Source organism: Mercenaria mercenaria, chromosome 5, assembly GCF_021730395.1.
Source record: "Mercenaria mercenaria strain notata chromosome 5, MADL_Memer_1, whole genome shotgun sequence".
Taxonomy (NCBI): domain Eukaryota; kingdom Metazoa; phylum Mollusca; class Bivalvia; order Venerida; family Veneridae; genus Mercenaria; species Mercenaria mercenaria.
The window spans coordinates 19,346,982-19,374,064 of record NC_069365.1 but is presented as its reverse complement, the minus strand read 5'-3'; the positions used below and the strand labels follow the sequence as shown (position 1 = coordinate 19,374,064).

General features: G+C 32.4%; 1 protein-coding gene across 1 annotated transcript; it reads left to right on the top strand.

The window, feature by feature from the left end:
- The first annotated feature begins 590 nt into the window (after positions 1-590).
- Positions 591-25,364, top strand: LOC123558139 (glycine receptor subunit alphaZ1-like). Its single transcript, XM_053544467.1, has 9 exons — positions 591-601; positions 899-963; positions 4,397-4,464; positions 6,659-6,728; positions 11,916-12,072; positions 13,011-13,093; positions 13,839-13,970; positions 14,557-14,787; positions 25,175-25,364. The coding sequence occupies exons 1-9, from the start codon at positions 591-593 to the stop codon at positions 25,321-25,323; spliced, it is 966 nt and encodes a 321-aa protein (XP_053400442.1). The 3' UTR covers positions 25,324-25,364.
- The last annotated feature ends 1,719 nt before the right edge of the window (positions 25,365-27,083 follow it).

Here is a 27,083-nt window from a genome sequence, read left to right as displayed (position 1 = left end):
ACAAGTGGTTGACAGAATAAAACATTGTTTATTTATCAACAATTAACATTCACATCAATTTTAAATGATTGAACAAAAATTCATTGTATTGAGATTATATGTTTTTCTTTTTGTGTTATTTTTCATTACTCAAAACTAAAATACAATCGTTAAGTGCAAGTAGTGTTTGCTCCAGTATTAGTTAATAATGTTGTCGTTATACAGTCATATTCCGTATACCAGAATATTATCCGACATAGTTATAAATGTTTTGATAAAACACAAGTGTTTGGTTTTATATAAAAAAGATGACTACATGTTTTGTTCCGCAAAACGTTAAATTTAATATATATAGAACATAGGGTGTCCATTCAGAAGATTTTATGTTCTGATCATTAGTGAAGTGTATTTTCCGATGTCCTTTAACTAATAACATTGTTAAAGGTCATTCGTCTTTCTGCTTTGTCACATAAGTTGAATTTGTGGACAGTAAGTACCACTCGACCCATATCCCCATACCCCATAAAATAGATAACATCAATGTGACAAAATAATGCCTCATGTGTTAATATTATAATTATGTCAAATCCTTGAACGTCTTGTTGCTAAAAATGATTGGAGAGTATGAACTCTGAACATAAAGGAAATAAGTATATAAAACAATTATTTAGAAGAAGTAATTAAGTGTTACATATAAATGGTACAGAAATATTACAATCACAGTTTTCACTATTGTTAACAAAAGTGTGTATCGCATTCCTTGCTGGATTCATAAACTGTAGGAACATCAGTTAATTGAAAGCATATTCGTTTAATATAGATAATTCACTATTTCTCTGTCATGTTATAATATTCATGATATAATGTATTTTTACACCATTTTGTTTTAAATCTCAAATACAACTTCTGTATATTTCAGGAAGAAGCTTATAGAAGGCTTGTTTTTAGATTATGACAATCGACTGGGCCCAAGTTCACCAGAAGGTGAGTAGAAATGGCTTCTAAACGTCTTCTATGTCGAAATATTTGATTTTTCCTTTTCCCTTTCCTGTACCGATTGCGTAGTGATCTTGATCAGATATATGAAACGGAATATTGACTCTAAATGACATTGTATCACGCCTGGTAAACAACAGAGCTACCTCTTTCAGAGGTATCTCCTTCACGACAGAGCTGTCTCTGTAAATATTTCTACTCTCAAACCATTTCGGTACAAACGTCATTTCCAAATACATTGTATACCTTACAGCTATCTCACGCCTACTCGGTTTGCTGCTTGATATCAGTTAAAATGCAAACATGTGACAATGAAAATGCTTTCATGACGAAACGGCCCTTTTCATAGCTTAATAAGCTTGCTGGTAAACATCGCCACGACCACAAATCGAGAATAAATTAGCAAACTTTAAGTTCTCTGTAAAGTTAAATCAAATCTACATCGCCTACCATTCCCCGATTTTTAATATTCGATACAATGCTTATAAAAATACAAAAAATATGCTGACACTCACCTTTGTTGACGTTCTTTTATCGCGACATGTACTAGCTCGGAAGTTGCGACAGAGCGATTTACCGTATACCTCTGAAAGAGGTAGCTCTGTTGTTTACCAGGCGTGTATATGTATTATTATGAATAAAATGTAGAACAATATCTCAGAATGGTATTTTCAGAATATGTTATCCCACTATCAACCTGATAAAAACAGCCGACTTTCAAAATAGCTGCTATGGCAATCAATATTCCAGTACAATCGGCCTGATTTGTTCCAACCGCGGACACAATTTTTAGAAACATGTAAGAATACATTAATGGCTTACATTTAAGTAGCATGCATCATCCGACTGACCCATAACGGTTGCACATTGCAATTAGTATACAGTCTCTGTATATTGCAAGAAATATTTTCCTATTTCATTCAGTCAGAAGAATATATATTGAATAGTTCGACTCTGCTCTTAAATGCATATTTCTTTTATTTACAGTCATTTAAATGTACATTATGATCTTTAATTCCGAAATAAAGGGCTGTTTCTTAGAAAAGTACATGTAACGCTGTGATACATTATATTTGTTATTTTACATCGTTTTTCCTTCTATCTTAAAAGCGTAAAATTCATAGCTTTTTCTTCACGATTCATACCTCATGAAAGATAATTAATTTAATTTTATACCTTATATAATTATTTTATATGTAAATATATGTATGGATATATATATATATATATATATATATATATATATATATATATATATATATATATATATATATATATATATATATATATATAATGCTGCACTAACTTTTGAAGTTTAAAGTCGGCAATACTTTGCCTCATCTCGGCCAACGCAGAATTTTGTGAGCTAAATTAGAATCCTTTAATTTGTTTGGTTAATCAACTCGACCGAAATGGATACAACATGTGACTGGTTCAGCTAACATGCCCAATATCAGCATCGGCCAATATGACAGCACTCAGCTAAATTGATTCAGATCAAGGCTAATACGAAAGTTTTTGGTCAAATACAAGCCCTATATAAAATTACATAATTAGTAACACTATATTATCACTAGGCTAGTTTTCACAGTACGATTCCCCGTTTTATAAGTAATCGTTCTTTTTATTTTCATTTTTGATCTATTATCAGTTTTTATACATAGACCTATATAGTTTGGTGAATGGCTTGTGTTAATCTGTCGATTATAAAATATCAGCAAAATAGGGGTTTCCTTGATAATGATTGAAGGTAAAACTAAATTTTATGATACCGTCCAATGCAAATTAGGTTGTTAAAATATGATGCTTATGGGGATACTCAGTTTATGAACCAAATGATCCTTTAGGTAATAGTGCGGAATTGGAGAAAAATATACTTGATTGTATTAGTCTTTGAAGTCTAATTTTGCAACAATGCGTACATCTTCCAAAGGGTCTAATAACAACATTTTAATCATTTTATATATGACGTTTTGAGACTACTTCAGTTATTGCTCATATTCATAACATTGAATCATAAAAGCATTCACTATCTGGATAGAGACCTTTGCTACTATTAGATGATGATTTTTTGATAAATATCCTATAGATGATACATTGTATGGCCATCCTTTCTATTACTGTAATTACATTTCCAATGTCATTGCGATTTAATGATACAGAATACTTTGTCAGAACCCTAGCAATTCATTGTCCTTGGTGATGTTTAATGTTGTAGCTACTATAATATCTATCCTTTCAACTGAATCTTTATCAAGGTTTTAAGTACATGACCATCTAAAGGTACTTTACATTGAAAGAAAATAACTAAAAATTTGCAGCCTATTCCGGATTCACTCTTATATGTAGAAGTCTGCGTAGTTGACTGCTTTACCAATATGCATACGCTTTCTAAATAAAAGTTTTAAATATATTTGTTTCGTGGCTTGGCTTCAAATGTAACCACGTTTCAGTCATTTAGAAGCAACTATAGGTAATAACCAGTTTCATGGTGGCTTCAAACCATTTTCGTTATTATCAGGATCATTTCATTAGAAAAATATCAAACACATAACAAGATATCTAACCATATGTCAAAACTTTACGTAACCATGGCAAAAGAGATTTATAGAATATCTTACAATCTTGTCTTTTTTCGTAATTTCTTTAAAAACTATTAAAATAAGCTTACCTTTCAAGTTCCATATAGCTGCAAAACATTTTGTTTTCAAAGTAAGTAGTTCATTTGTTTTATTTTCATTATTTTAAATTTTATTTCTAAATTTTAAAGGAATTTCAAAACTTAATTTACCGACAGCAGTACTCATTGTTTGACTTTTATAAGAAAATAAATCACGTGTGATTGAAACTATTATTCTCATGGACCATTTTGAAATAGGATTAAAGAACTGACTGAAACTGTGTTCATTAAATAGTTTAATGTCGAAGCATTTGAATTTAGATATATATAGATGGCGAAGTTCATTTCCATGGTAACGTAAGTTTATTTCACGATGTCGCAATTTCCTTATGAAATATGGACACTTTTAGCGTAGTTATTAGTATATACACTATAAGATATCACGACAAATAATCTACGAAAAGAGGATAAAAAGGTATTACAAATCAAAATACCCAATTTGTATGAAGATGGCCATGATAATTAAATTTGCACCCGCCTATCATCTCAATAAAATCAGTCATGGACAATCATTCTTTTTTTGCATTCGGCACGGCAAAGCTGCAAACTATTAACCACCATTTAGAACGGGAGATTCATAAAACATGTTTATACAAATGACGGCTTTTCAAAGATAGCTCAAGTAACAAAATATGCATTTTCAAGACATTTTCCTGACTTGCAAAATTTGATGAAGCTTGAGTTAGAACATGTTAAATCAATACATATATTTTCATTTACTCAAGTACGTTTATTTTGCAGAGGGTCCAACTGATGTTACTGTACAAATCTTTATCATAAGCATTGACACGATAAGTGAAACTAATATGGTAAGTATTTTGTTGATGTTTGATATGTTCTCTAACTGATATTAGTTATCAAGGGAAAATACTTTGTATTTCATTGCATTCTTTTTTGCGTTTAAAGCTATTTTTATTTCCCGAAATCAGCACGTCCGTATTGGATTATGCCGCGGTACGCCCCTGACAGCAAATTTTCCATTATTTTTATTATCAAATGAGAACAATATTTCCTTAAACTTTTATCGGGAAGGAACAGTGTAAATTTAAATGTATTTCTTATATATGCGTATAAAATTTTCCAAATATTTCCAGTGATATCAAACATGCAGAACATTTCACTTTTACTAATTTGTAATTGGAACTGAGCAACGATGTTATGGGAATATCGAGTAGTGATGTATTCTGTCATAATGGATTAATAAATATCAAACCTGTCACACCATCGCATATTATTGTAAGCTTTGCCAAACGGTCTTTAACCTGTGAAATTTGCACGTGTTACATGAAAGGTTGTACAAAGTATCATCTCCTGAATCAATGCTTATTACCAACAAACGGCAACACAAATAGCAAACACATTTTATAATTGCAGTACTGCTTTTTTACATCATGTCATGGACTCTTCATTAAATCAAAAATCTGACTACAGCTTTCACATTCAATCTTCACCTGCCTAATAGTATCTAAGAGAATTATACATGTATTTCGATTATAAATATAATTCTTTATTTATTCGTGTTGAGTTTTAAGTCACACAGGTAGAGTTTAGGTCAAATAATACTTTATCATTTGTTCATGATATTGGACAATTCCAGATGCCCCTCCTGGCATTATTTCAGGCATCGGCGGGCTCGTAGGTACATGTAGAACCACCGACCGTCTATAAGCCATCTTACACAAATAATTCTATACTCCAAACGTGGTTTCGATTCCACATCGATGAGAGACAAGTGATTTGACAAAAGCTTAGAACACGTATCATTTCGATGCTATATATAGATATTTATATACAGATATAATAATATATAATAGAAAGAAAATGTAAATATTTTTGCATTTAAGGTATCACACTATTGCGTTTCCTTTAAGCGTAATCTATGTATATAAAAATGAACCATTAGGAACTGTTACAGCATTTCCGAATCTTCTAACAGGTTTGAAAAAAATAAATGTAGCTCATGAGTCTGTTATATAACATAGTATAATAATTGATTATAATTCGGATTCCTTAATATATGGAGAATCACAGATACGACTTCTAACAATATAATAGATCAACCATAAAGAACAAATGACAAAAAGGTCGGGTCATGTCGTTGGCCAGGCTTGTTGCTGATTACATGTGTCAGTAATTGATTACCTTACAATTACTTTGATATTTTCTAATTACAATTACATTTGATTACTCTGAATTTGCATCAGTAATTGATTACATTACACAACTAGCACTCAAGTAATCATGATTACATCTTTCAATATTACCATTTGTTTGGACGACAGCAATATAGGCATATATAACTGAATATATGGTATATGGTTCATAACTTTATTTACATATTTGATAATTCACTTAATGATTCATTCAATCTGGAAATCCAGAAACTTCATTTTTGACATTGTATCTCACTGTAGGGTATCATTGCACTTAATCATCATTTACTTGTGAAAGTCTTCATCACTACGACGATATCGTTCAGGTCTGAAGATATTTTTACCCTGGTGTCATACTATTCCTCCAGTAATCAGAAAATTATCAAAAGTAATCATAATTACACGCAGAAAATTCACTGTAATTGAATACATTACATTGCATGTAATCAGATTGAGGTGAGTAAACAAATACATTTAAATACTTGTATTTAAGTAATCGATTACATGTGATTAGTACAATTACTGTATTCAATTATCCTAAGCCTGTCGTTGGCGTCAAGAAACTTTATTCACTTGTTTATGTGATAAAGTTTCACTTTTATTGGTTTATATTATAACTGTATTACTTCTGCCAGTACATTTTGCTTATTTCACCAACACATAGTAGTTGATGGTTTGAGTTTTACATTACGTACACATATACAGGACTTTATATGATAACAGAAAATGACTACATGTAGTTTAGAAGATTTCGATTAATTAAATGACATAACTGAATGCAGACTGTACAATTATATCATGATTATATTTGATATAAATATATTTAAATCTTCTATACATGTTATTGTAGGATTTCTCATTGAGTATGTTTCTGAGGCAAAGTTGGATTGATTCCCGACTGATGTACACGCCAATAGAAGGTAGGCCAGAGTATATATTGAAAATGAAAGTTTTATCATTTCCATAATTGCTTGAAACACTCGTACAAGTATGTATGTCTTTGGCTATAGCATCGAACGATTAATAGCGAGTACTATTATATTACAATCCATGCACGTAACTACAATGTACCTGAATTGCTCGTTGCCAGTTCTTTTGATCTTATGTACCAGGTAGTTCAACGCGACGACATTGCATGATGTCAATCATCTGGAGTACTTACAGTTATATCTGAGTCCGGCATATACAGACACATTAAATATAACACAGAATAATTCTTATAAAACAAGCTTTCTAAAATTCTAAACAGTTAAATTCAATATTATGACAAAAATGTGACGAAAATCAAATTGGCTATCGTATGACTAGTTCCATGAAGATATAAGAAAATGCAATATTTTGAGGCCAATATGTATAGGTTATTAGCTTTGTATCGGGAAATATGCACGAGTTCTTCAGCGGAAATATTGCGCGACTTTAGGAGCGCAATATTCTTCCACTGAAGAACGAGTGCATATTTCCCGATGCAAAGATAATAACCTTTTTATTACATACGCATCTACACGTATAAATATTATGTAAGTATCATAAAAATGTTCAATAGCCTGAGTAGGATTGACAATACTGAACTAAATAGAAAAAAATAGTGCAACTACACACGCTGAATTACGTCACGCACCCGATATGAAATTCAGGCGTCAGTGTATGGAAAAATATTGACGTTTCCGGTACCATTGTGTCAGTTGCAAATATATGGATAATAGCACGGTTACTTCATTCATTTCGTTATAAGAAGAATACCAAAGAATTTAGTTCGATTAACATGACATTGAAAAATGAGACAATAATTTATCTGGTATTATACCAATGAGGTCTAAGACTTCGAAAAATGTTTTATATTCAGTAGACATACATTTATTTTACACACAGAGTTGACTTAAAGGACAAAAGATGTTGCATTTGTGTTTATCTCGATTTATTACCCCCGAACTATATGTTATGTAGAGTGTTTATGTCACACCTCTGGGTTTAGGGTCCTATTTCAGTCAAAAGCGGATACCATGACAATCCCTCCGATCTTCCGTTAGCCAGGAGAAAGGTTTCATTAGGTTAAACAACTCTACTTTCCTTGTTGTAATTGCGTGTGGGTGTTGTAGGGTTGTAGGTGTGGGTGTGTGGTGGGGTGGGGGGGGGGGGGGGGCGTCAAGTGATCTGGTGAGTTTTCTTATACTGGGCGTGTTAACGAGTTCTTTTGCCTTCAGTCAAACTGTTGATAATATAGCAAATTTATTTGAGATAAGATTACTAATCTAATATAGGTATTTGACAGTATTTATTTCATGTGACAGTTAAATGCATTGCTAACAAGAGGCCTAGTGTTCCAGGGTGGAGTTTAATTTGGTCTGAGTTGTTCCATATCTGTCTAAGTATACAGTTAAGAATCATCCACAAACAGACTCACTTGTAATCATCCACAAAAAGACACACTTGTGACTTTACACACAGAGGTAAACCATTTATGCGACAAATAAACATCCGGGGACCAAGAATTGTCCCTTGTGGTACGCCGGAGTCTACACGTATGTTCCTCGAGTGTTCACTCTCAAGCACAATGTTAATCGGTCTATCTCTAAGGTAGGGAAGATAGCCAGGATGACAGTTGCACTGTAACCCCTCGTGTGACATCTTATGTGGGAGTCGATGAGGAACCATGTCAAATGCTTTACCGAAATCAAGGATTGCTACGTCTATCTGTAATTTAAAATGCAATAAGATTATGAATGATCACTAATACTTGATTTTCTGTAGTGTCCAGATCTAAAATCATGATTTAGTATAGTCGAAATGTTACGTTTTTCAAAGTGTTGCATTAGATGGATACATATATGTTCTAAAACCTTGCTTGTTACCAGAGTAAGACATATTGGTCGATGGTTTTCTGATGTATGTTTATCCCTTTACTTAAATATACGCAATATATTTGTGTTTCTCCAATCCCGAAGTAATTCACGGGTGTTTAACGAGAACTAAAATATTACGCACAGGCCTGTTGAAAGTTCTTTTGCACAAGTTTGGAATATTATTAGGTCTGGTTGCCTTTGACATGTTTATGTATTTTAGATGTTTCACATCTTCTTTGGAATTTATCTGAATGTGCCGTTTGCCTGTTTAAAAGTTATGGTGCAGTTCTGTTGTTGTCTTTAGTAAATAATATAAGGGCTGAAACTGGGTAACCAAAATTTCGGCTTTCTCTTTGCGTCAGATAATAAGTTCCATTTCTGTTTTAAGCGGTGAACTCCCATTATTACCTTGATTTTTTTTTCACTTTATATGATTCCAGAACGGATTAGAATTGTATTTGTTCATGTCCTCTTAAATGATCTTGTTTAAATAACCCCATTCAGCTCTACGTACTTTCGTTTACATTCATTCTGGAAAAGCTTATATTTGCTCCAAGATCCTGTTCTTGGCCTGTCTATATATACGTGATTTTCTTTTCAAAGACTGTTTAATATTTCTGTTTAGCCATGGTAAGTTTTATTTGTATTTATGTAATTTAGATGAAACAGATTTTCAATATCTGTGTCACTGCTCATTTTTTAATTGTATGATTCGAAATATACGTATCGTCTCCTCAAATAGAGTTCCAATCCAATTTATTATATTTAAAGATTTTCCTAGGTTTAGTGTTTATCACATGTGGTTTGCTGTCAGAGGCAGTCACTACCATATCATGATCCGATATTCCTGGTACATTTGTTGTAGTTTCTATCACAGATGAATTAGTGTTAAACATTAGATAAAGCACATTTCCTTGACGGTGTGTTCATGGTGGACTCAAGATAGATTATTCTCATTCATTTAAATGTTGTTGTACGGTCTGGGTAGCCTAGTCTATGTCTAGGCAGACAGTGAAAGGCATCTGATAGGATAAGTTCATTGGTTTTACTATTATTTAGAAATTCAAGATTTCTGCAAATTTTCAAGGCCTTTAAACGTCACAAACCAGTATCGCTTTGGCATATTAAGTTCCTATGTACAATGTTTACCTTGATTACTAATTCTATTCTATAGTCTGTTATGAATTCAATACCCTAAAACGATGTTATACTGAAGTGGATGACTACAAAAACAACGCCCCAAAATGAACCACGATCGTTTCTATAAATAGTATGCTTTTCGGATAAAGATTGATAGCGTTTGGTGAAGACCTACCAGCCATGTTTCAGTACCGCAGATGACATACGATTTAACATTATTAGTTGCTGTTCCAAATCACGGATTATTTTCCCTATCAGTTATTCAAATATATTATGGATGTTGAGCCCGCCCGCTTAGCTCAGTAGGAAGAGCGTTGGTCTAGGATCGCGGGGTCGTGAGTTCGATCCCCGAGCTGGGCATATGCTCTCCGTGACGATTTGATAAAAGACATTGTGTCTGAAATCATTCGTCCTCCACCTCTGATACATGTGGGGAAGTTGGCAGTTACTTGCGGAGAACATGTTTATACTGGTACAGAATCCAGGAAGACTAGTTAGGTTAACTGTCCGCCGTTATATGAGTGAAAAACTGTTTCAAAATGGCGTTCAGTCCAAAACAAACAAACAAATATTAAGGATGTTAATTTAAGTCCGACTTATTAGACTTTTTATAGAAGAGGTGATCAAACTTTTTCTCTCATCAGAATGTATTGAATCTATCTAGATTCGTGTAAAAAGTACGTATTTCTTGGCTTACATGCTCACTCCTCCCTTATAATGAATTTATTTTGATAATATCTATTTGATAGATACTACTTAGTAGTTCGCATTCACTTAACCTATATTTGCATTCGTTCCAGTCAAATACATAGACGTTACGTTATTAACATAATACGTGTAATAATGAAAGACAACAAAGTTGTACAAATACAATAAGAAATTTATTATCTGTAATACTTTTTACAGTAGGTGAATAAATTCTCTCCATGTGATCACCTCTCTAAAAAAACCGTAATGATTGCTTTTCGAGTCTATTGTTTCAGCACTAATTATATAATTGCATAAACGGAGATAATTTGTTTCGTGTTAAATTAATGACTGGCAGAAACACTGTGCTTAGATGAGGCGTAAAGGTATACTGGGTAATGAACATCAAGATGTTACAACACTCACTAAAACACCAGGTTGCCATATGTTCATCACCCCACAGTTCACATACCAGATTGTAACATTTTGTAAACTACACGCAAAAGGTGATCAGTCATTATATTGTTTTGTCATCAAAGGAGGAGCGAGTCTCCACTAATCTGTAACATAGCAAGTGGCCTCCTAAGAAAGTAAATGAAAATAGAAATTGAGAATAAAATTAATTCTTGGTAATAAGTATAAATTATGGAAAAAACACGATTAACGATACTGTATGCTGCATCGATATTAATATTAAAGTACTTTATTCAAACTATTCGTGCTACGTAGATATTATAGAAATATGTTTGATAGTACTAGAACAATAGACCATCGATGCATACATTCAGTGAACTTATTACAACAAATAAAAAGAACATCACATCATCATAATACGTTGTTTAGCCCGCCCGCTTAGCTCAGTAGGGAAAGCGTTGGTCTGCTGATCGCGGGGTCGCGAGTTCGATCACCGTGCGGGGCGTATGTTCTCCGTGACGATTTGATAAAAGACATTGTGTCTGAAATCATTCGTCCTCCACCTCTGATAATTCATGTGGGAAAGTTGGCAGTTACTTGCGGAGAACAGGTTTGTACTGGTACAGAATCTAGGAACACTGGTTAGGTTAACTGCCCGCCGTTACATGACTGAAATACTGTTGAAAAACGGCGTTAAACCCAAAACAAACAAACAAACAAATAATACGTTGTTTACTATGTAATTACAATGTACCATGTACTAGTCATTTTTGTTCTGTCCTGCTCTGTATTTATGAAAACAGTTAAATTTTGATATAAAAAGCGCTTTTGGTACGTTAGTTACGCAACATATTTCAAATAGTGGTAGTCACGCAACTGAAATTGATTTAAAGTTTCCCTTCAATCATATTCATGCAATATATGTAATACATTAATATTGACTAATGAGTATGTATATTAAGGGAGCACAATAAAGAAGAGATATGTGTCATGGTTTATCAAAAGGAAATAATTGTCTTTTAATAGGAATGAAGACACTTGAGCTGGACACGACTTCAATTGCAAAGGTATGGATCCCTGATCTGTTTATGCCGACAGAGAAAAAAGCTATAGTCCATCATGTTACTGTACCAAACAAACTTATGCATGTCTATCCGGATGGAAAAGTACAGTACAGCCTTAGGTAAGCATAAAGTAAGCATTGTTCATGCTTTATCACTTTTAATAAACTAGGTATTTTTAATATTCATGAATTATAAGTAAAATAAGAAATTGTCAATTTATTTATACGTATACAAAAGAAAACGGCATATGATGAAGATCATTTGCTCTAAATATATGGTATGAAACGATTCACTCTTACATTTGTCACATGAAGTTATTTTCTTTAACAGACTTCATAAGAAAACATGGTTTTCTAAGATGGGCCTTTTTTAGTTTAATTGGCCCATTTATATATAATTTGTTTAAGTTGTTAATACAAATGTAACAGTGTTCTGGTATTTTAGAAATTCATGTCGGTGCGTACTTTATGACAGAAAACTGTAAATATATAATTTTTCAGCCAGTTTGTCTAACTGGATAAAAAAATTTCGTATACATGTTGTCGATATTTATGTTTAAATATGGCATGTAAATGACGCGTATGCGTGGCAAAGTCCACCTCATCATTCTAATTGAAAACTTTTAATGCTCCAATTGACTTTAAAGGTAAAACCCACGAGTGACTGTCAATGAAGAATAACCAGTAAAAGGCAGTATATTTAAGAGTGAGGGCCCTCCGTGGCCAAGTGGTTAGTGTAGCTGACTTCGAATCACCTTGGTTTGAAACCTCGTTTGAGATGTACATTCCTTTCCTTTGAGAAAGTAATCCAGCTGGCTTTCGGAATGTCTTTTACCCAGTACCCTTCGTGCTGGAGTGTTACCTGGGGTCTTTCTTCACAATCAAAGGCTGGAATGTCCTCATTTGAACTATAATTATGTATGTCTGACGTAAAAACCAGGAAAAAATAAAAATAAAGAGCGAGTAAATAAATTTATACAGTTTTTAGCTGCATTTGATAATGTGTTTTCTTAAATAAGCGGATCCACCAGTTCAATATCACGTGATGTATATTTTAGGATTTCTGCGACAATCAAATGTAACTTTGACTTGCGGAAATTTCCAATGGATTCACAACATTGTTTTGTCGAGATGGAAAGCTGTAAGTATTATCATAATCTGCACTTAGAATATATATTATTAATACTCACAGACGTTTTCTGCAACTTAATTCTCTCGTTAATCAGTAAGTTTTCACTTCTGAAATAAAGTGCATTGGAAACGGACATTGTTAATGTATCCAGATACTTCATTAACTAACAGAATATTCGGACTGTTTAATTTTTTTCGATAAAATTACACACTTTTGCAATAATGTTATTACTGGGTACGTGTGGTATTACAGATGGATATATTTTTCGCAGTTAGAATGATAATTTGCGTAGGTCTTAAATAAGATACTTCTTTTTCAGATACACTTATTTTCAATATATATGCTACATTACACTCATCCTAATTTCTTTTCATTTGAAACTGCACATTTTAAAATAATTGGTTAGTGAATGCTATATTTAGTTTCGAAACATCATATCACATTTTAAAAAAAATGTAAAATCCACAACATATATTAATACAATAGGCCCTTATCTAAAGATATGTTGACTTGTTGCTAAGGGAAGGCTACTGCAATATTAAAACAATTTTATTACATTTACATATAAGCTAAATATATCTTTTCATGGCCTGAAGATCAGGATTTTATGCAGTAAGAAAAGAACATTACAAAATTTCTCAGTTTGTCATGTTCATCATCATATGTGATGAATTTCACTGCAACAACGAAAAAGAGAAAAACGTTTTAATGTAAATTATGACACAGAAGTACGTTTTCCTTGTATTATTTTCAGATGGCTACACAACTGACACTATCAGATTTAAATGGGATGAGAAGTCAATAAGCTCAAGCGATGATATAAAGATTCCGCAGTTCTATCTGAATGACCTCACAACGCAACAATGCGATAAGATCTATTATGGAGGTATTTATGATATTTCTATGCTATTTAGTAATTGATATTTCTCATTCACACCTCCCTTAGTTTTATGTATGAAGGGGGATATTGCGTATTGATATAGAAATTTCTTTTCTAGCATAAAACTGCTGTTATTGTCTTTTTCAGTGGGTATTTTAACAGGAGAGTAAAGGTGCGTTTCCAATAATATTACGTACTCTTAACATGCACTTTTATATTATGCACGCTCTGTTTCACCCTATATGGCTCCGTTCGAATATCGCTCCTCTTGGAGCTGTATTCGGTGCACGTATTCGGATATAGCTCTTACGGATCTATGTTCTCAATATGTAGCTCTCTTGCTAAAACTGGAGTTATTCATCAAACACTTCTGTTCCCCATACAGCTCCTGGATCTTATCATGCAAAGTTTGAAAATTTGATAAGATAATAACCAGTGAATTACTTTTATGTTTAAATTGGAACGTATTTTATAGAAATACAACACACATTTTATGTTTTGTAGTGATGTTATTCGTCACTTCCCCTTTAGACATTGTAATAAGATTCAAACTTTGAAATGTTTCTTTTTCTTTTTACCTTTTATATAACAGTTGGATACAGTTGCGTGCGATTTGATTTCTACATGCAGCGGAGCGTCGGATATTACGTAACTCAAGTGTTTATTCCAAGTTACCTGATAGTATTTCTATCATGGGTGTCGTTTTGGCTCGATATAGATGCTGTGCCAGCACGGATATCACTTGGCCTTCTAACCGTACTCACCATGACAACACAAAGTGCGGGGGCACGAAACAATCTTCCAAAAGTGTCTTATCTCAAAGGTACTGATTGCATGAAAAAATGACATAAAAATATAATAAACTGAAAGACGTGTTTAAACATAATGATGCATGGCTAATATATAATTCGACAGCATATTCTTCTGCATGCTCGTTGTATTTATTTACTGCATGATATACCTGTTAATTTTTGAAAAGCAAATAGTTCTTGTTTGACGCCCATCCTTAAAAAGGGAGTGATTCTCTTATCTTGTACCAACAGAAATAAAGTGTTGAGAGTACTTACTGTAAGTTACAACCAAAATATTTCAAATCTTAATTTTGTGCATATACTTACCACGATTAAAACGCAAGGTGCATAATTATATTTAAACTTTATGTTGCTTTTGTATTCACTGTAATCAAACTTTTATTACCCTTGTGTTGACAATGCAGAAAAAAACACATGGGTATGGGCGCAATGTAAAGACATAGTATTCCAGAGCTAAAGATGCTCGCCTGGCTAAAAGACGTAGGTTTTCGGCGTGCCGTATTAAGTACGATTTTATGACCTCGTATGACCTTATGCCGCCTGAATAATGTACAAATCGGATTGCTTGGTAAGGTATTCTCGGTATTTTCAGTCATAATGAGAGATTTTGTAAGAGTGGCGCTGTTTGGAGGAAAGGCTGAAAATGCTTCACTCTGAGTCATGTGTGACACTGAGTGAAATGACAAGGCGTTCGTCATCTATAACCTCTATAAGTACAGCACCATCGGGTTGTATGCGTACCACTTGAACAGGTGTGCGTAACCAAATATTCATCTGCTCCTCCGGACATGTATGTTCCTGTTTTGTTAAGTTTTCTTGTTAAGTTATTTCTGTTTTGTTAAATTTCCTTTCCTTAAGTTTTGTTTTTACAAAAACAGAAAGGTTATTTGTTTTATACAGTCATTAACTCTTACCCTACATTTACAGCAACAATTTCTAACCAGTGCAAATCATTACTAACCTGCAACAACATGTCCGATACTGTTAAATTTTAGACTCTAAATTTTAAATTAATCTTTCCGGTGAAAACAGTACTGTACATATTCTGAATGATAGACAAATTTGATAATAAGCTGAAGAAGGGTAAGGGTTCATATTGCTTCCAACAATTCCAGAAATAAAATATAGAAGGTATTTCAATAGTGTTTGCTTACTGTTACCATATTTTAAGCACCAAAGGCTCAAGGTGAGCTTTTGTGATTGTTTGGTGTCCGTCGTGTGTCCCTCCACAATTTCTAAACACAGTCTTCTTCAGAACTACTGTCCTCATTTATACAAAACTTCACAGAGGCCCCTTTGACGGAGTAGTCTCCCCAATTTGTAAAAGAAACTTAAGAAGTAATGAGCCTGTATACGTTAATGACTATCACTCAAATAAATGGTACACTCCCGAGTGTGAAAATATACGTAGATTATTTTATATTGCTTTAAACGCATACAGGCGTGACAAAAGTGAACAAAATAGAGTAAATATGGTAAATATACGTTCACAATACAAAACTGTGTTACGAAAGGCTAGATTTGATTATGATAAAAATGAGACACATAAATTATTAGTCGCTAGGGAAAAAAATGCAAAATTGTATTGGAAATTGTTAAAGAATTCATGTAATGTGAAAGAGACAAGTATTTCACTTGATTCCTTTGAGACATATTTTAAAGCTGTTAATTGTCCTGAAGATCATTTTTTTACACCAGATGAAGATGTTTTACATTTTATTGAGAGATACGAAAATGATGAATTTGGTATTATGTTTGAAGAGTTAAATGTGCCATTTACACTAGAAGAGTTATTGAAATCTATTACGGAATTGAATACAAATAAATCTGGTGGTCCAGATATGCTTTTGAATGAATTTTTTATACATGGTAAGAATGTTATTTCGTCGCATTTGTTGGCACTGTTTAATAAAATATTTGAAACTGGATATTTCCCAGAATCATGGTCTGAAGGCTTTGTTGTCCCCTTGCACAAAAAGGGAAGTATTAATGATGTAAATAACTATCGTGGTATTACTTTATTGAGTACTTTAGGTAAACTTTTTACCAGGATATTGAATAACCGACTTTGTGAATGGGCCGAATTGTATGGTGTATATATAGAGGCGCAGTCAGGTTTTAGATCGAAAATGGGTACCTCGGATAATATATTTGTATTGCATGGATTGATTACACATTATATTACTAATAATAAGCAGCTCTATTGTGCATTTATCGATTTTAGTAAAGCTTTTGATTATATAACCCGAGAAAATTTATGGATGAAATTAATCAGATTAGGTATAAGAGGTAATATTCTTAACATAATAAAGTCTATGTATAATAATGTCAAGTCAAGAGTGAAATATATGAACCAAATAAGCGATAGTTTTCAGTGTCACCTTGGGGTTAGACAAGGCGAATCTTTGTCTCCCTTTCTTTTTTCCATGTTTATTAATGATCTAGAAAGCATGTATATAGAAAATGGTGTTGAAGGAATTGATACATATATGTTTAAAATGTTTATTATATTGTATGCTGATGATATTGTCATTTTTGCAAATAGTAGTGAAGAGTTACAAGTAAATTTAGATTTGTTATATCAATATTGTAATAGATGGAAATTGTCTGTAAACTCAGTAAAAACGAAAGTTATGATCTTTCGTAAAGGTGGAAGATTACCAAATAACATTAGTTTTACGTATGGTAATCAAATACTTGAAATTGTCAACAGATTTGTTTATCTTGGGATAGTGTTTTCCACTGGGGGTCCATTTTTTGAAGCCCAGAAGACTCTCGCTGGTCAATCGCTAAAGGCAATATTTAAAATGAATAAGTACATACACAAGTTTACAAATATTTCTGTTAAACACAAATTAGATCTTTTTGATAAATTAATTGTACCTATATTAAACTACGGGTGTGAAGTGTGGGGCTTCCATAATGGAAACGCAGTAGAAAGAGCACATCTTCAGTATTGTAAGCGTCAGTTAGGTGTCAAAAAAACAACCCAAAACGATTTTGTGTATGGTGAATTAGGTAGGGTACCGTTGCAAAATTATAGATATTATGCAATAGTTAAATTTTGGTTAAAAATTTTACAATCAGATTCTAGAAAATATATCAAAATCATATATAATATGTTGTATCAAGATATTACAGATAAGCCAAGGACGAAAAACTGGTGCTCGTTGTTAAGAGATTTGTTATTTTCACTTGGATTCCCTGATGTTTGGTATTATCAAACAGTTGGTGATATGAATATGTTTCTTTTTTTGATTAAACAACGAATAAATGATCAATTTATGCAAAATTGGAGAAGTAGACTAAATGACTCTAGTAGAGCACTTTTTTATAAAAACATTGCTGATTTTAAATTTCAACCATATCTCGATTTAATAAATATATCAAAATTAAGAATAAGTGTAGCTAGGCTACGATTATCATCTCATAGACTTTGCATTGAAACCGGCAGATGGAATAAACCAGTCAGTACACCTTTAAATGAACGTAAATGTATAATATGTGATAAATTAGAAGACGAATATCATTTTGTGCTAGAATGTGTTATATATTCTGAACTTAGAAAACAATTGTTACCTCTATATTACTGGAAACGTCCAAATATGTTTAAATTCATAGAACTGTTGAATTCGGAAAATAGCCGAACATTAAAAAGTCTTGGAAGTTTTGTTAACAAAGCATTTACTATGAGATCAGACTTTTATTATAAAAACACATAATTTAGAAATATATATGAAACTAGTTATATGTAACTTTAATGTTATGTAAACTAGTTATTACTACCTGCACATTTATTTCTGCAACAAACAAGCGTTATTTTCCACCGTTTTTTCTTGTCTTTTTCGTTTCGGACAAGATAGACATCAGAGTGGAATATGCTTTTTAATGACTTTATATAAAAATGATCGTTTGATTAGTACGTGTATTGATAATAGCGTAACATATGTTATAGTAATCAAATACTATTAAATATGTTTATCAAAAACCACTTGTGAATCTTACTTATAAGGTTTATTATGCAGTGGTATAGTATAGATCACATTTATAGATTTTTATAAAGTGCCTCAATAGTTCTGTTGTTGCAACATAATATGTATAAATTGTAAAATTCAGTGCAAATATGAAATTACATTATATGTACATGTCCGTCATATTCGTATTATTTGTATGTACAATGTACTAAAATTGCCACATGGGTCTATGACCTAATGGATATATGAAATAAACTTTCAACATTGCCAAAAGATTTAAAATACAGGTTTCTGTCCATATATTATAACTTGTGCTTCAGTTACATCACGCCGACCATCTTTTTTAAAGATATTTCTTGTTCGAGATACATGCGTTTTACCGGACATTACCAATCGTAACGCGACGCTAGACACCGTTTTATATCCCAAACGCAGCCATTAAATAACGATTTTGAAATTTCAGAGATCTTTATTAATTAATTAAGTAAGTATACAACATTGGATTAATTCGAATTATGAGGAAGAAACAGAAACAAAATAATTGTACATATAATATACAAATCACGGTTTATTTTTTAAATATACACGAATATAGTGGATGTTAGACACCATCTTTTAAGGGTGAATAGTTTTGTTATGGTCAGTTACTTATTTCCTAAAATGCACAATGGAAACAGAAACAAGAGCTTGTATAATCAAAAGCTGTTTCTTAGAAAGTACTGATAGCCAAAGCAATATTTTTGCGTTTTTATTTTCGAGAAGCGTATGTTGTGCCGGTAATGTTAATTTGATACGAGGTAGAGTAGGTAGGTACTCATCGGCCTTTACTATATTGCGTTTATTATCATGTTTATATATATTATATTATGTTTCGTTTGAACACTAGTATATACGACTTTATTATCTAAACCACATGTGAAAGGAACGTTGCCACATATATCATCTTACACCAAAACGTGTACTGTAATTTTAGACAGAATGAAATGCGTACCTTACTACACCCGATTTGGTGCATTAACTTATTACAAATAACATTATGTTACAATATGAGAGCTGTTCTATTGGTATTTGAATAGTCATAAACTACTTCTTACGTATTAAAGGATTTTATCGTATGTTTGACATTACAGAAGTGAAATAAAGTTTATATACATGTAATTATATTTCTGGATTACAATACTGTGATATTTTGACGTCGACGTCGTTTCAGTGTAGAAAGCATCCTTTGACTTTGTGCATGACAGGTGCAGAAAGAATATATTAGTATCCTGTCACCAACAAGCAGTGTAACGATTTTATCTTGCCGACTACCATGCTAAAATCGAAACATTTTGTAATTTTGTTTTGTAAATTAATAAATCTACTGACAGTGCAGACTGGAATACTGCAATCATTTATTTGGTCATCGTGTTTTGTTGATTAATACCAGCCATGAAATGCACAATGACCTGTGTTTTGACTAAATCACAAAATATAAAGGTCCATATATACGTTTAGGTCAGAAACAAAAAATCATTATGTTCCATCCTTCCGAAAATCTGTTAAATCCTTTATCTTGCACGTAGATTAAATGATCCTACAACAAACTGCTGTGTAACAGGTAGTTTCACTGTGATTTAACTTAAAACAATATTTCAACGGCCGTGTATCCCATACAGAGTTATTGTTCTTCTATGCTAACTTTTATCCAACTTCACGAGCCTAAACTAAGTAGGAGAATACAAACAAACGGCAAGAAAACTTAAATTTACTGTCGGAAACGATATCAATGACTGGATCTTATTAAAAATTTGGCTTGATTAATTACGCCATCGATGCAGCAGCCATTTTGTTTATATTAAAACCTATATCTGACATGTACTCGCAGGATATTGAATATATTCTGTCTTCACGTGACGTCTGTTGACCAATAAACAAGAAAAAATATCAGATATCGGTCTTTCTATATTTGATTTATTAAAGTTATCGAATTCTAGATTCTAGATAAAAGGCACATGAGTAGTATTCTTTATTTATTTGACAATGTATGCTTCGATGGAGCAAAATAATAACGAAATACCAACTCAAATGAACAGCTCTTGTAGCAATAACACGCATGCTGAATGCTTTATTAATGCTAATCCCCCTTATCATTTTGTTATTTCTGTATTATTTCCAGGTATAAAAGAAGTAATAAATCTAACATGCTCGGGTGCATGTACCGGTAGGTATTATTTATGCAATGAATCATAAGGACGTCATCTTTGTAGCCAATTACTTTTATTTTTCTTCACGAATCAAATCCCTAAATGAATCAAGTGTGTCCTTATTATATCTGTATTGCTCACTATTTGAACGAAAACAGATTGTTTGTCTTAGATAGCAAAATAATTCGTATCGGTTTAACTGCTGAAAAGTCCAATATAATATGAAATAAAGCACTGTCTCAATCGGGAATCAATCCGACTTCAAATCATCACATAAGATTTAAAAAGAAACTGTCTAATGACCACATCGATTTCGTATTTCCGTATCATTCGCTATTATTGCTATGTGCTTTTTTGTTTGCTTCAGTTGATAGAAGTGATATTAAATGGAACCTTTCCCTCTATAATACAGATGAAAAATATTTTATTGCTGAGTCATATTATATTTAATTAATGAATAACCATTGCCTTAGCATTGTTTATCGTCTGATTTACCCAGACTCAGCTGCGTAGAAATTTTACCTATGTGGGCGTTAGCCCACGTGCTCAAACGTCCGAACATCTCAAAGAGATAACGTAATGTATCAGACGATGAACCACAAGAAGGCGTTGTTCCAGTTTCATTCTAACTTGCTCACTAAAGCATGATGGTAGAAATTATGTTTTCTTTTATTCATCCGAGTGGTAATGAACCTGACGTCATATGATTATTTAAATGTTAAAATTTATTCCATAATGCTTTTTCTCCGATCCGCGCGTTAACACTTTGTTTATCTCGGACTATTTAAGGTTTGATTTCCTTTTTGTACTACTGACAAAAATCTAGCTATATTAGAATACAATAGTAAAGGGCGGACGCAGTTGTCCAGTAGTGATACTGTCTGACTACGAGACCAAAAGGTTATGAATTCGAGCTCTTGCTCCTCCAACTAAAGTTTTACGACATTTTGTTGCAAAGGAATGTGAAGTACACGTATTTTCACTATATTCACTATAAAATCACTTTGCTATTTTGATAAATAACCTGAAGAGTGCATCCAAAATAATGCATCGAAGATCCTGATATTATTGTACTGCGCCTTCACCTATTCTCATTTTCAAGTGCAAGGGAGCTAATTAGATATAAATGTTACTACCTTGTAAGAGGTGTCATTCTTTGCGGACACAGATAAAAAATGAAGTTTCAATAGTTTAAATGAAAATTGGGAAATAGGTTTGCTTATAGTTTGAAGGACTAAGGGCCATATTCATAATCGCCACTCAAACTCACACTTGACTCAAACTTGAGTAAGTATCACTCATGTGGGCCTCGAGTAGACCATGCGGGAGTGTGAGTGGCGGTCGAATGTCATATTCATAAATCTCAATCTTAACTTTCGGAAGGGCAACTCAAGTATTGGTTTCATTGTACACAATATATTTAATGGATTATAACGGAATATATGACAATAACATCAAATGTATGCAAAAGTGGTAATCGTTATTTTTGCAGATCTGCTTGCCAAGTCTGAAGTTGTCGTTTTATTGCCTGTCTGAATGTTTGTCCGTCTGTCTATTTGTTTTATATAACGTCCATCCGTCTACTCATCTGTAATCATTATTATTATTTTTATTATCAATGTTAGTATTATTAGTAGAATAAAATTTATACTTAAAATTGTGGGTGTTTTGCGAAAATAAGTCCGCGTGAATTCCAATCATTACAAATATATCATTAGGTTAAATAAATGCTTTCGAATGAATGAGATTTGGTGAATATTATCTTTTAATGACACATTGAATTGGAGGGAATGTTTATATTTTTTCAGTATGAATTAATCTATATCTAGGCTTGTAAAATATAAATAATTTTTACTAGAATGTGTGTTTCTGGGATTGACTAATGAGCCCCCATTAGCCTATTTTTCGTTGATCTATATTCAATTTGCCTGTATCTATTTCTAGATAGTTTGCACTGATTAATGTCTATTTTTGTTGCATTTTCACCGTCCTCTACAAAATGTATAAAAAGAACATTAAAAAACATTCATTCACAAATATGTACCTTCGCCTTAAGTATATACACGACACTATTATCATACCATCAAGTGAATTAAAGATTGTAAATTCATCATCTAAACTTGCATTTTGATATTTGAGAAACTCTCAAGGGTCCCCAGGACCTCCCTCAGTAATCACTCACTCTCGGGAGTTGACTCGACTGTCACTCATCTTTATGAATATAAACGAAACTTTCCTGAGTAAAAGCGTGACCGTTAGACAATTTACTTGAGTGCACTCAATGAGTGGAGTTGGAGAAAGGTCTATGAATATAGCCCTTAGAAATCAATGTCTAGATTTTATTGACAGATATTAAATGGTTATCTTACACTAAAATATTTTGTATACAGATATTTACTTCAAAAGCAAATCCCGCCGTTACATAACTGAAATACTGTTGAAAAACGGCGTTAAACCCAAAACAAACAAATCAAAAGCAAATATATGTGTATAGCGTGTACTATTTTTAACCTAATGCATAGTACTGTTTATATACATAAACTTGGTTAATTTTGTATTTTCATAAACTATATGTAGTATTTGTTTATGTTTTCAAATACACAATTTGGGTCTATTATATTGTGCCACTTTTTAACCTATCAAATGTGCATACATTATACTATCTGTGCATTCGATGTTATAATATTCGGCCAACTTTGGTGCTAAAATAAGAAATTTTGGTTAAGTGTCTAAATATTATTATTAGTATTGTATGTGAAACATTTACTCGTCGTTCGTATCTGTGGCTCAGTAGTTACAGCACAATGGCTCGTATGCCGGAAATCGCTGGTTCGAGCCCGTTAACCAGAACATTTTTATTTTTCATTTTTAGGCCTAATTGTTTATATGATTAATATGACTCCGATGACAGCAGTACCGACACCGCGAGCGAAACTGAATCATGAATTTAGCTAGTTGTAATTTATATTTATGAAATTTGTAATGTAGTGAAATGAACTGTCAATAAAAATAGCTTAAAAATATAATATGAAAAAATGAGAAATTAAAAAAAAACAAAAAAAAAACAAAAGAGATGCAAATTAAAAAAATAATACTTGCGAAAAAAATAAAATGAAGTAAATACTGGATAAAAATGTACAATTAGAATGTGTTTGTTGCAAAATGTGAAGAAAACAACAACAAAAAAACACAGACACTAAACGGTTTCGATCTTACGACCTCCATGTTTCAAGCAATTGATGATGACCACTGAGCAGCTGTCGTGACTTGCGTACATCCGTATACAGGCTTTAAATATAAACCACTTTAATTGCTGGTTACTTTCCGTATACTATACGGAATGTACTAAAAATCAACCGAAGATTAAAATGTTCCGTGCACCACCCATGTAATCAATATTCATTTGACAGTTCAACAAAATAGAACAATACCTTTAATGTGGTCCTATCTTTCCAATTATAAATTATTGCTAAATCCTATTGGTAACACTACTTGCAACATAGCCACTAATAAAACTGTAATTTGTTTGTAATAGGTTTGCCTTTATTGTAACTATTACGGCTCAATAATTTTACGTCATTAATTATTATACCCAGTTTTCATTCAAATATATCGTTACTTAACAGGATACAAAATGTATTAAGAACAAATTAGTGTTGTGTCAGAAAAGGTGTAAAGTATGCTGATCAATTAACTATTACGATATTAGAAACGCTTATATTCGTGTATTCTATCAAAACGTGTCTTGATATATTCACACGTCCGAACATTACTTTTTTTAGAAAAACAAAACTAAACAAAAACACAAGTTATTCCACTGGTTCCACGTTCGCTTAACGTAACTGAAAATTGAAAATATCGTTATATCAACATCATGAACATGTCCTAACACAACTGCCTGGTTTTGAAATACATTTGTGGTTACATGTACCGATTTACATATTTTGAGCAGCAAAAAAAGAAAAGTATCATTTATCACGTTTCAAATTACTGAACGCTAAATTCATCGGCTATTCCTCTACATACACAAATATGTTATTACATGCATCCTTTCAATTTGTTTTTTATTACGTGAAATTTTATTTTTAATAAAAAAATCAGAACAAACTCAAAATAAAACGACAAACGCTACGCTTCTTCAATTCGCAAAAAAGGTTGTCTACCGGTGCACATACTATAAAGCTGATACTTATGTTAGTGATAACTAGTCTTTCAGACATGCTGTTTCTGTTTTGCAGCTATTGATGTATGGATGGCGGTTTGTTTGGGTTTTGTTTTTCTTGGCCTTGTTGAATTTGCTTACGTAAATGTTCTGGCACGCGTGGAGAAACGGCGCAAATTAACAATTGGCAGCATAGCAGTTGGTACACTGATGGCAAAGAAATAACATTCTTCCGCAATGAAAGATCCCGAAAACGCGGACGATACGGAAACGAAAGACACGTCGAAAGGAAAGGTACATCGTGTCATTTATTTCAGAAACAGACATATTAAAGTCTTCATACATATTTGATACCAAGCATATACGCAGGGTTTTATATTGTTAGTTTATGTCTATCAAAGTAGTGTGGCCCTTTTAGGGTAAATGCTTTTTCAGTTCAATAAAAAAAAGAGTTGTTTAAGTAATTTTGAACAAGAACTATTTTGAAGTGAGTAGTTTGGGAAATATTATTGCAATATTTAAATTAGGTCTTAGTATCTTACATTGTATCTGGCATTAGAGTTATCCGTTCGCACATTTTCCCTTATTTATGAGTATTTCAAACTACTGATACTAGTCAAGTACAGAACAAACACCTATTTTAGGAAGTGTCACAGTTAATATGATTGAATGTCGTTGCTCTACATTTAACCTTAGCGTATTTAGATTTCTTAAGATCAAGAATATTACTGGTAAATAAAATAAGTCATTTTAAGCAAATTCTTCCAGCATTGGATTTCATAAGATTTCGATCAATGTGACATCGTACACAATTTTAAACCAATAGACTTGGAAAGTGACTAACCATGTCAAAAGTTTAGATTTTATTACTCTAAGTTTCCTTAAAGTTTTAAGATTAAATAATATAATAAAATCAGTATACCATTTAGGTTGTCATGTGAAGTTGTTTTGATAGCCCTGGCTACGCCCTCGGTTGACATCACCCTTTCTATGTCGAAAAACCCTAAAATCAGCATCAGTTAAAGGCAATAAGTGTATTATCTCTATAACAGACAATTGATGAGCTATTTATATTTTCAGCCTAAATTCCTCCGAAACCTGAAGAACTTTAAATTTCGAAATATTTTGAATGCGGATAGAGAAAAAGCTCGGAACGTGGACAGAGTATCTCGCATACTATTTCCTGTGACATTTCTCATATTTAATCTAGTGTACTGGTTCACATACATTTTCTGGGAGCCAAAGAGTGACTAGTTACAAAAGAAGCATCATTTAATATGAGGATTTGGAAATGAAACCTGCAATGATTACATATGCCCATCTTTAACTTGATGGATGAAATAATTGATAATTGATGTGGGGGATAATACAAGCTTTGTGTAGTAATGAAAGTACAGGGTATTGCACTGTCTAATATCGTCTTTATAAGACTTCAATCTTTATCGACAAACTATGTTGCCATCTCAAGTAGAAACACGTAAAGTGCCAGTCTTGGGAGCAAGATATTTTGCTAAATGTACATACTTATTTACATTTATGACGTACCCTCTTTACAGACAGATATAATCCTGTGTTTGTCATAACTTCATAGAACTTTATACCTATATGAATATGTATATAATAGTATGTATGTTTGTTTAGTGTTATTTTAAAAGTAAGTATCATTTTGTTGACTCAGTTCCTATATATACAAAATAATTTCGAATACTAGCAAATCATATTTCATTGAAATTTAATTTTGTATAGTCTTAATAGTATTTCTTTTTACGATGTTGTGACAATTCTGCTTTAACTTTAATATATGTCCACGTTTCCAAAAATATATTTATCGTTGACTTGCCTGCGTTTCAATTGCAACATGAAACACGTTTGATGCAATGCATTAAAGACACCGCATATTTTAATGAAATGCAAAAAAGGATATATTTGGTGTATTTACTTCTTATTTGTTCGACTACAGTAAATATTTATGTCATTAATTAATA

Coding starts and splice junctions, on each gene's coding strand:
- LOC123558139 (XM_053544467.1), top strand. Junction 6,729..11,915: donor GATGTACACGCCAATAGAAG/GTAGGCCAGAGT, acceptor GTCTTTTAATAG/GAATGAAGACACTTGAGCTG. Junction 13,971..14,556: donor CGATAAGATCTATTATGGAG/GTATTTATGATA, acceptor TTTATATAACAG/TTGGATACAGTTGCGTGCGA.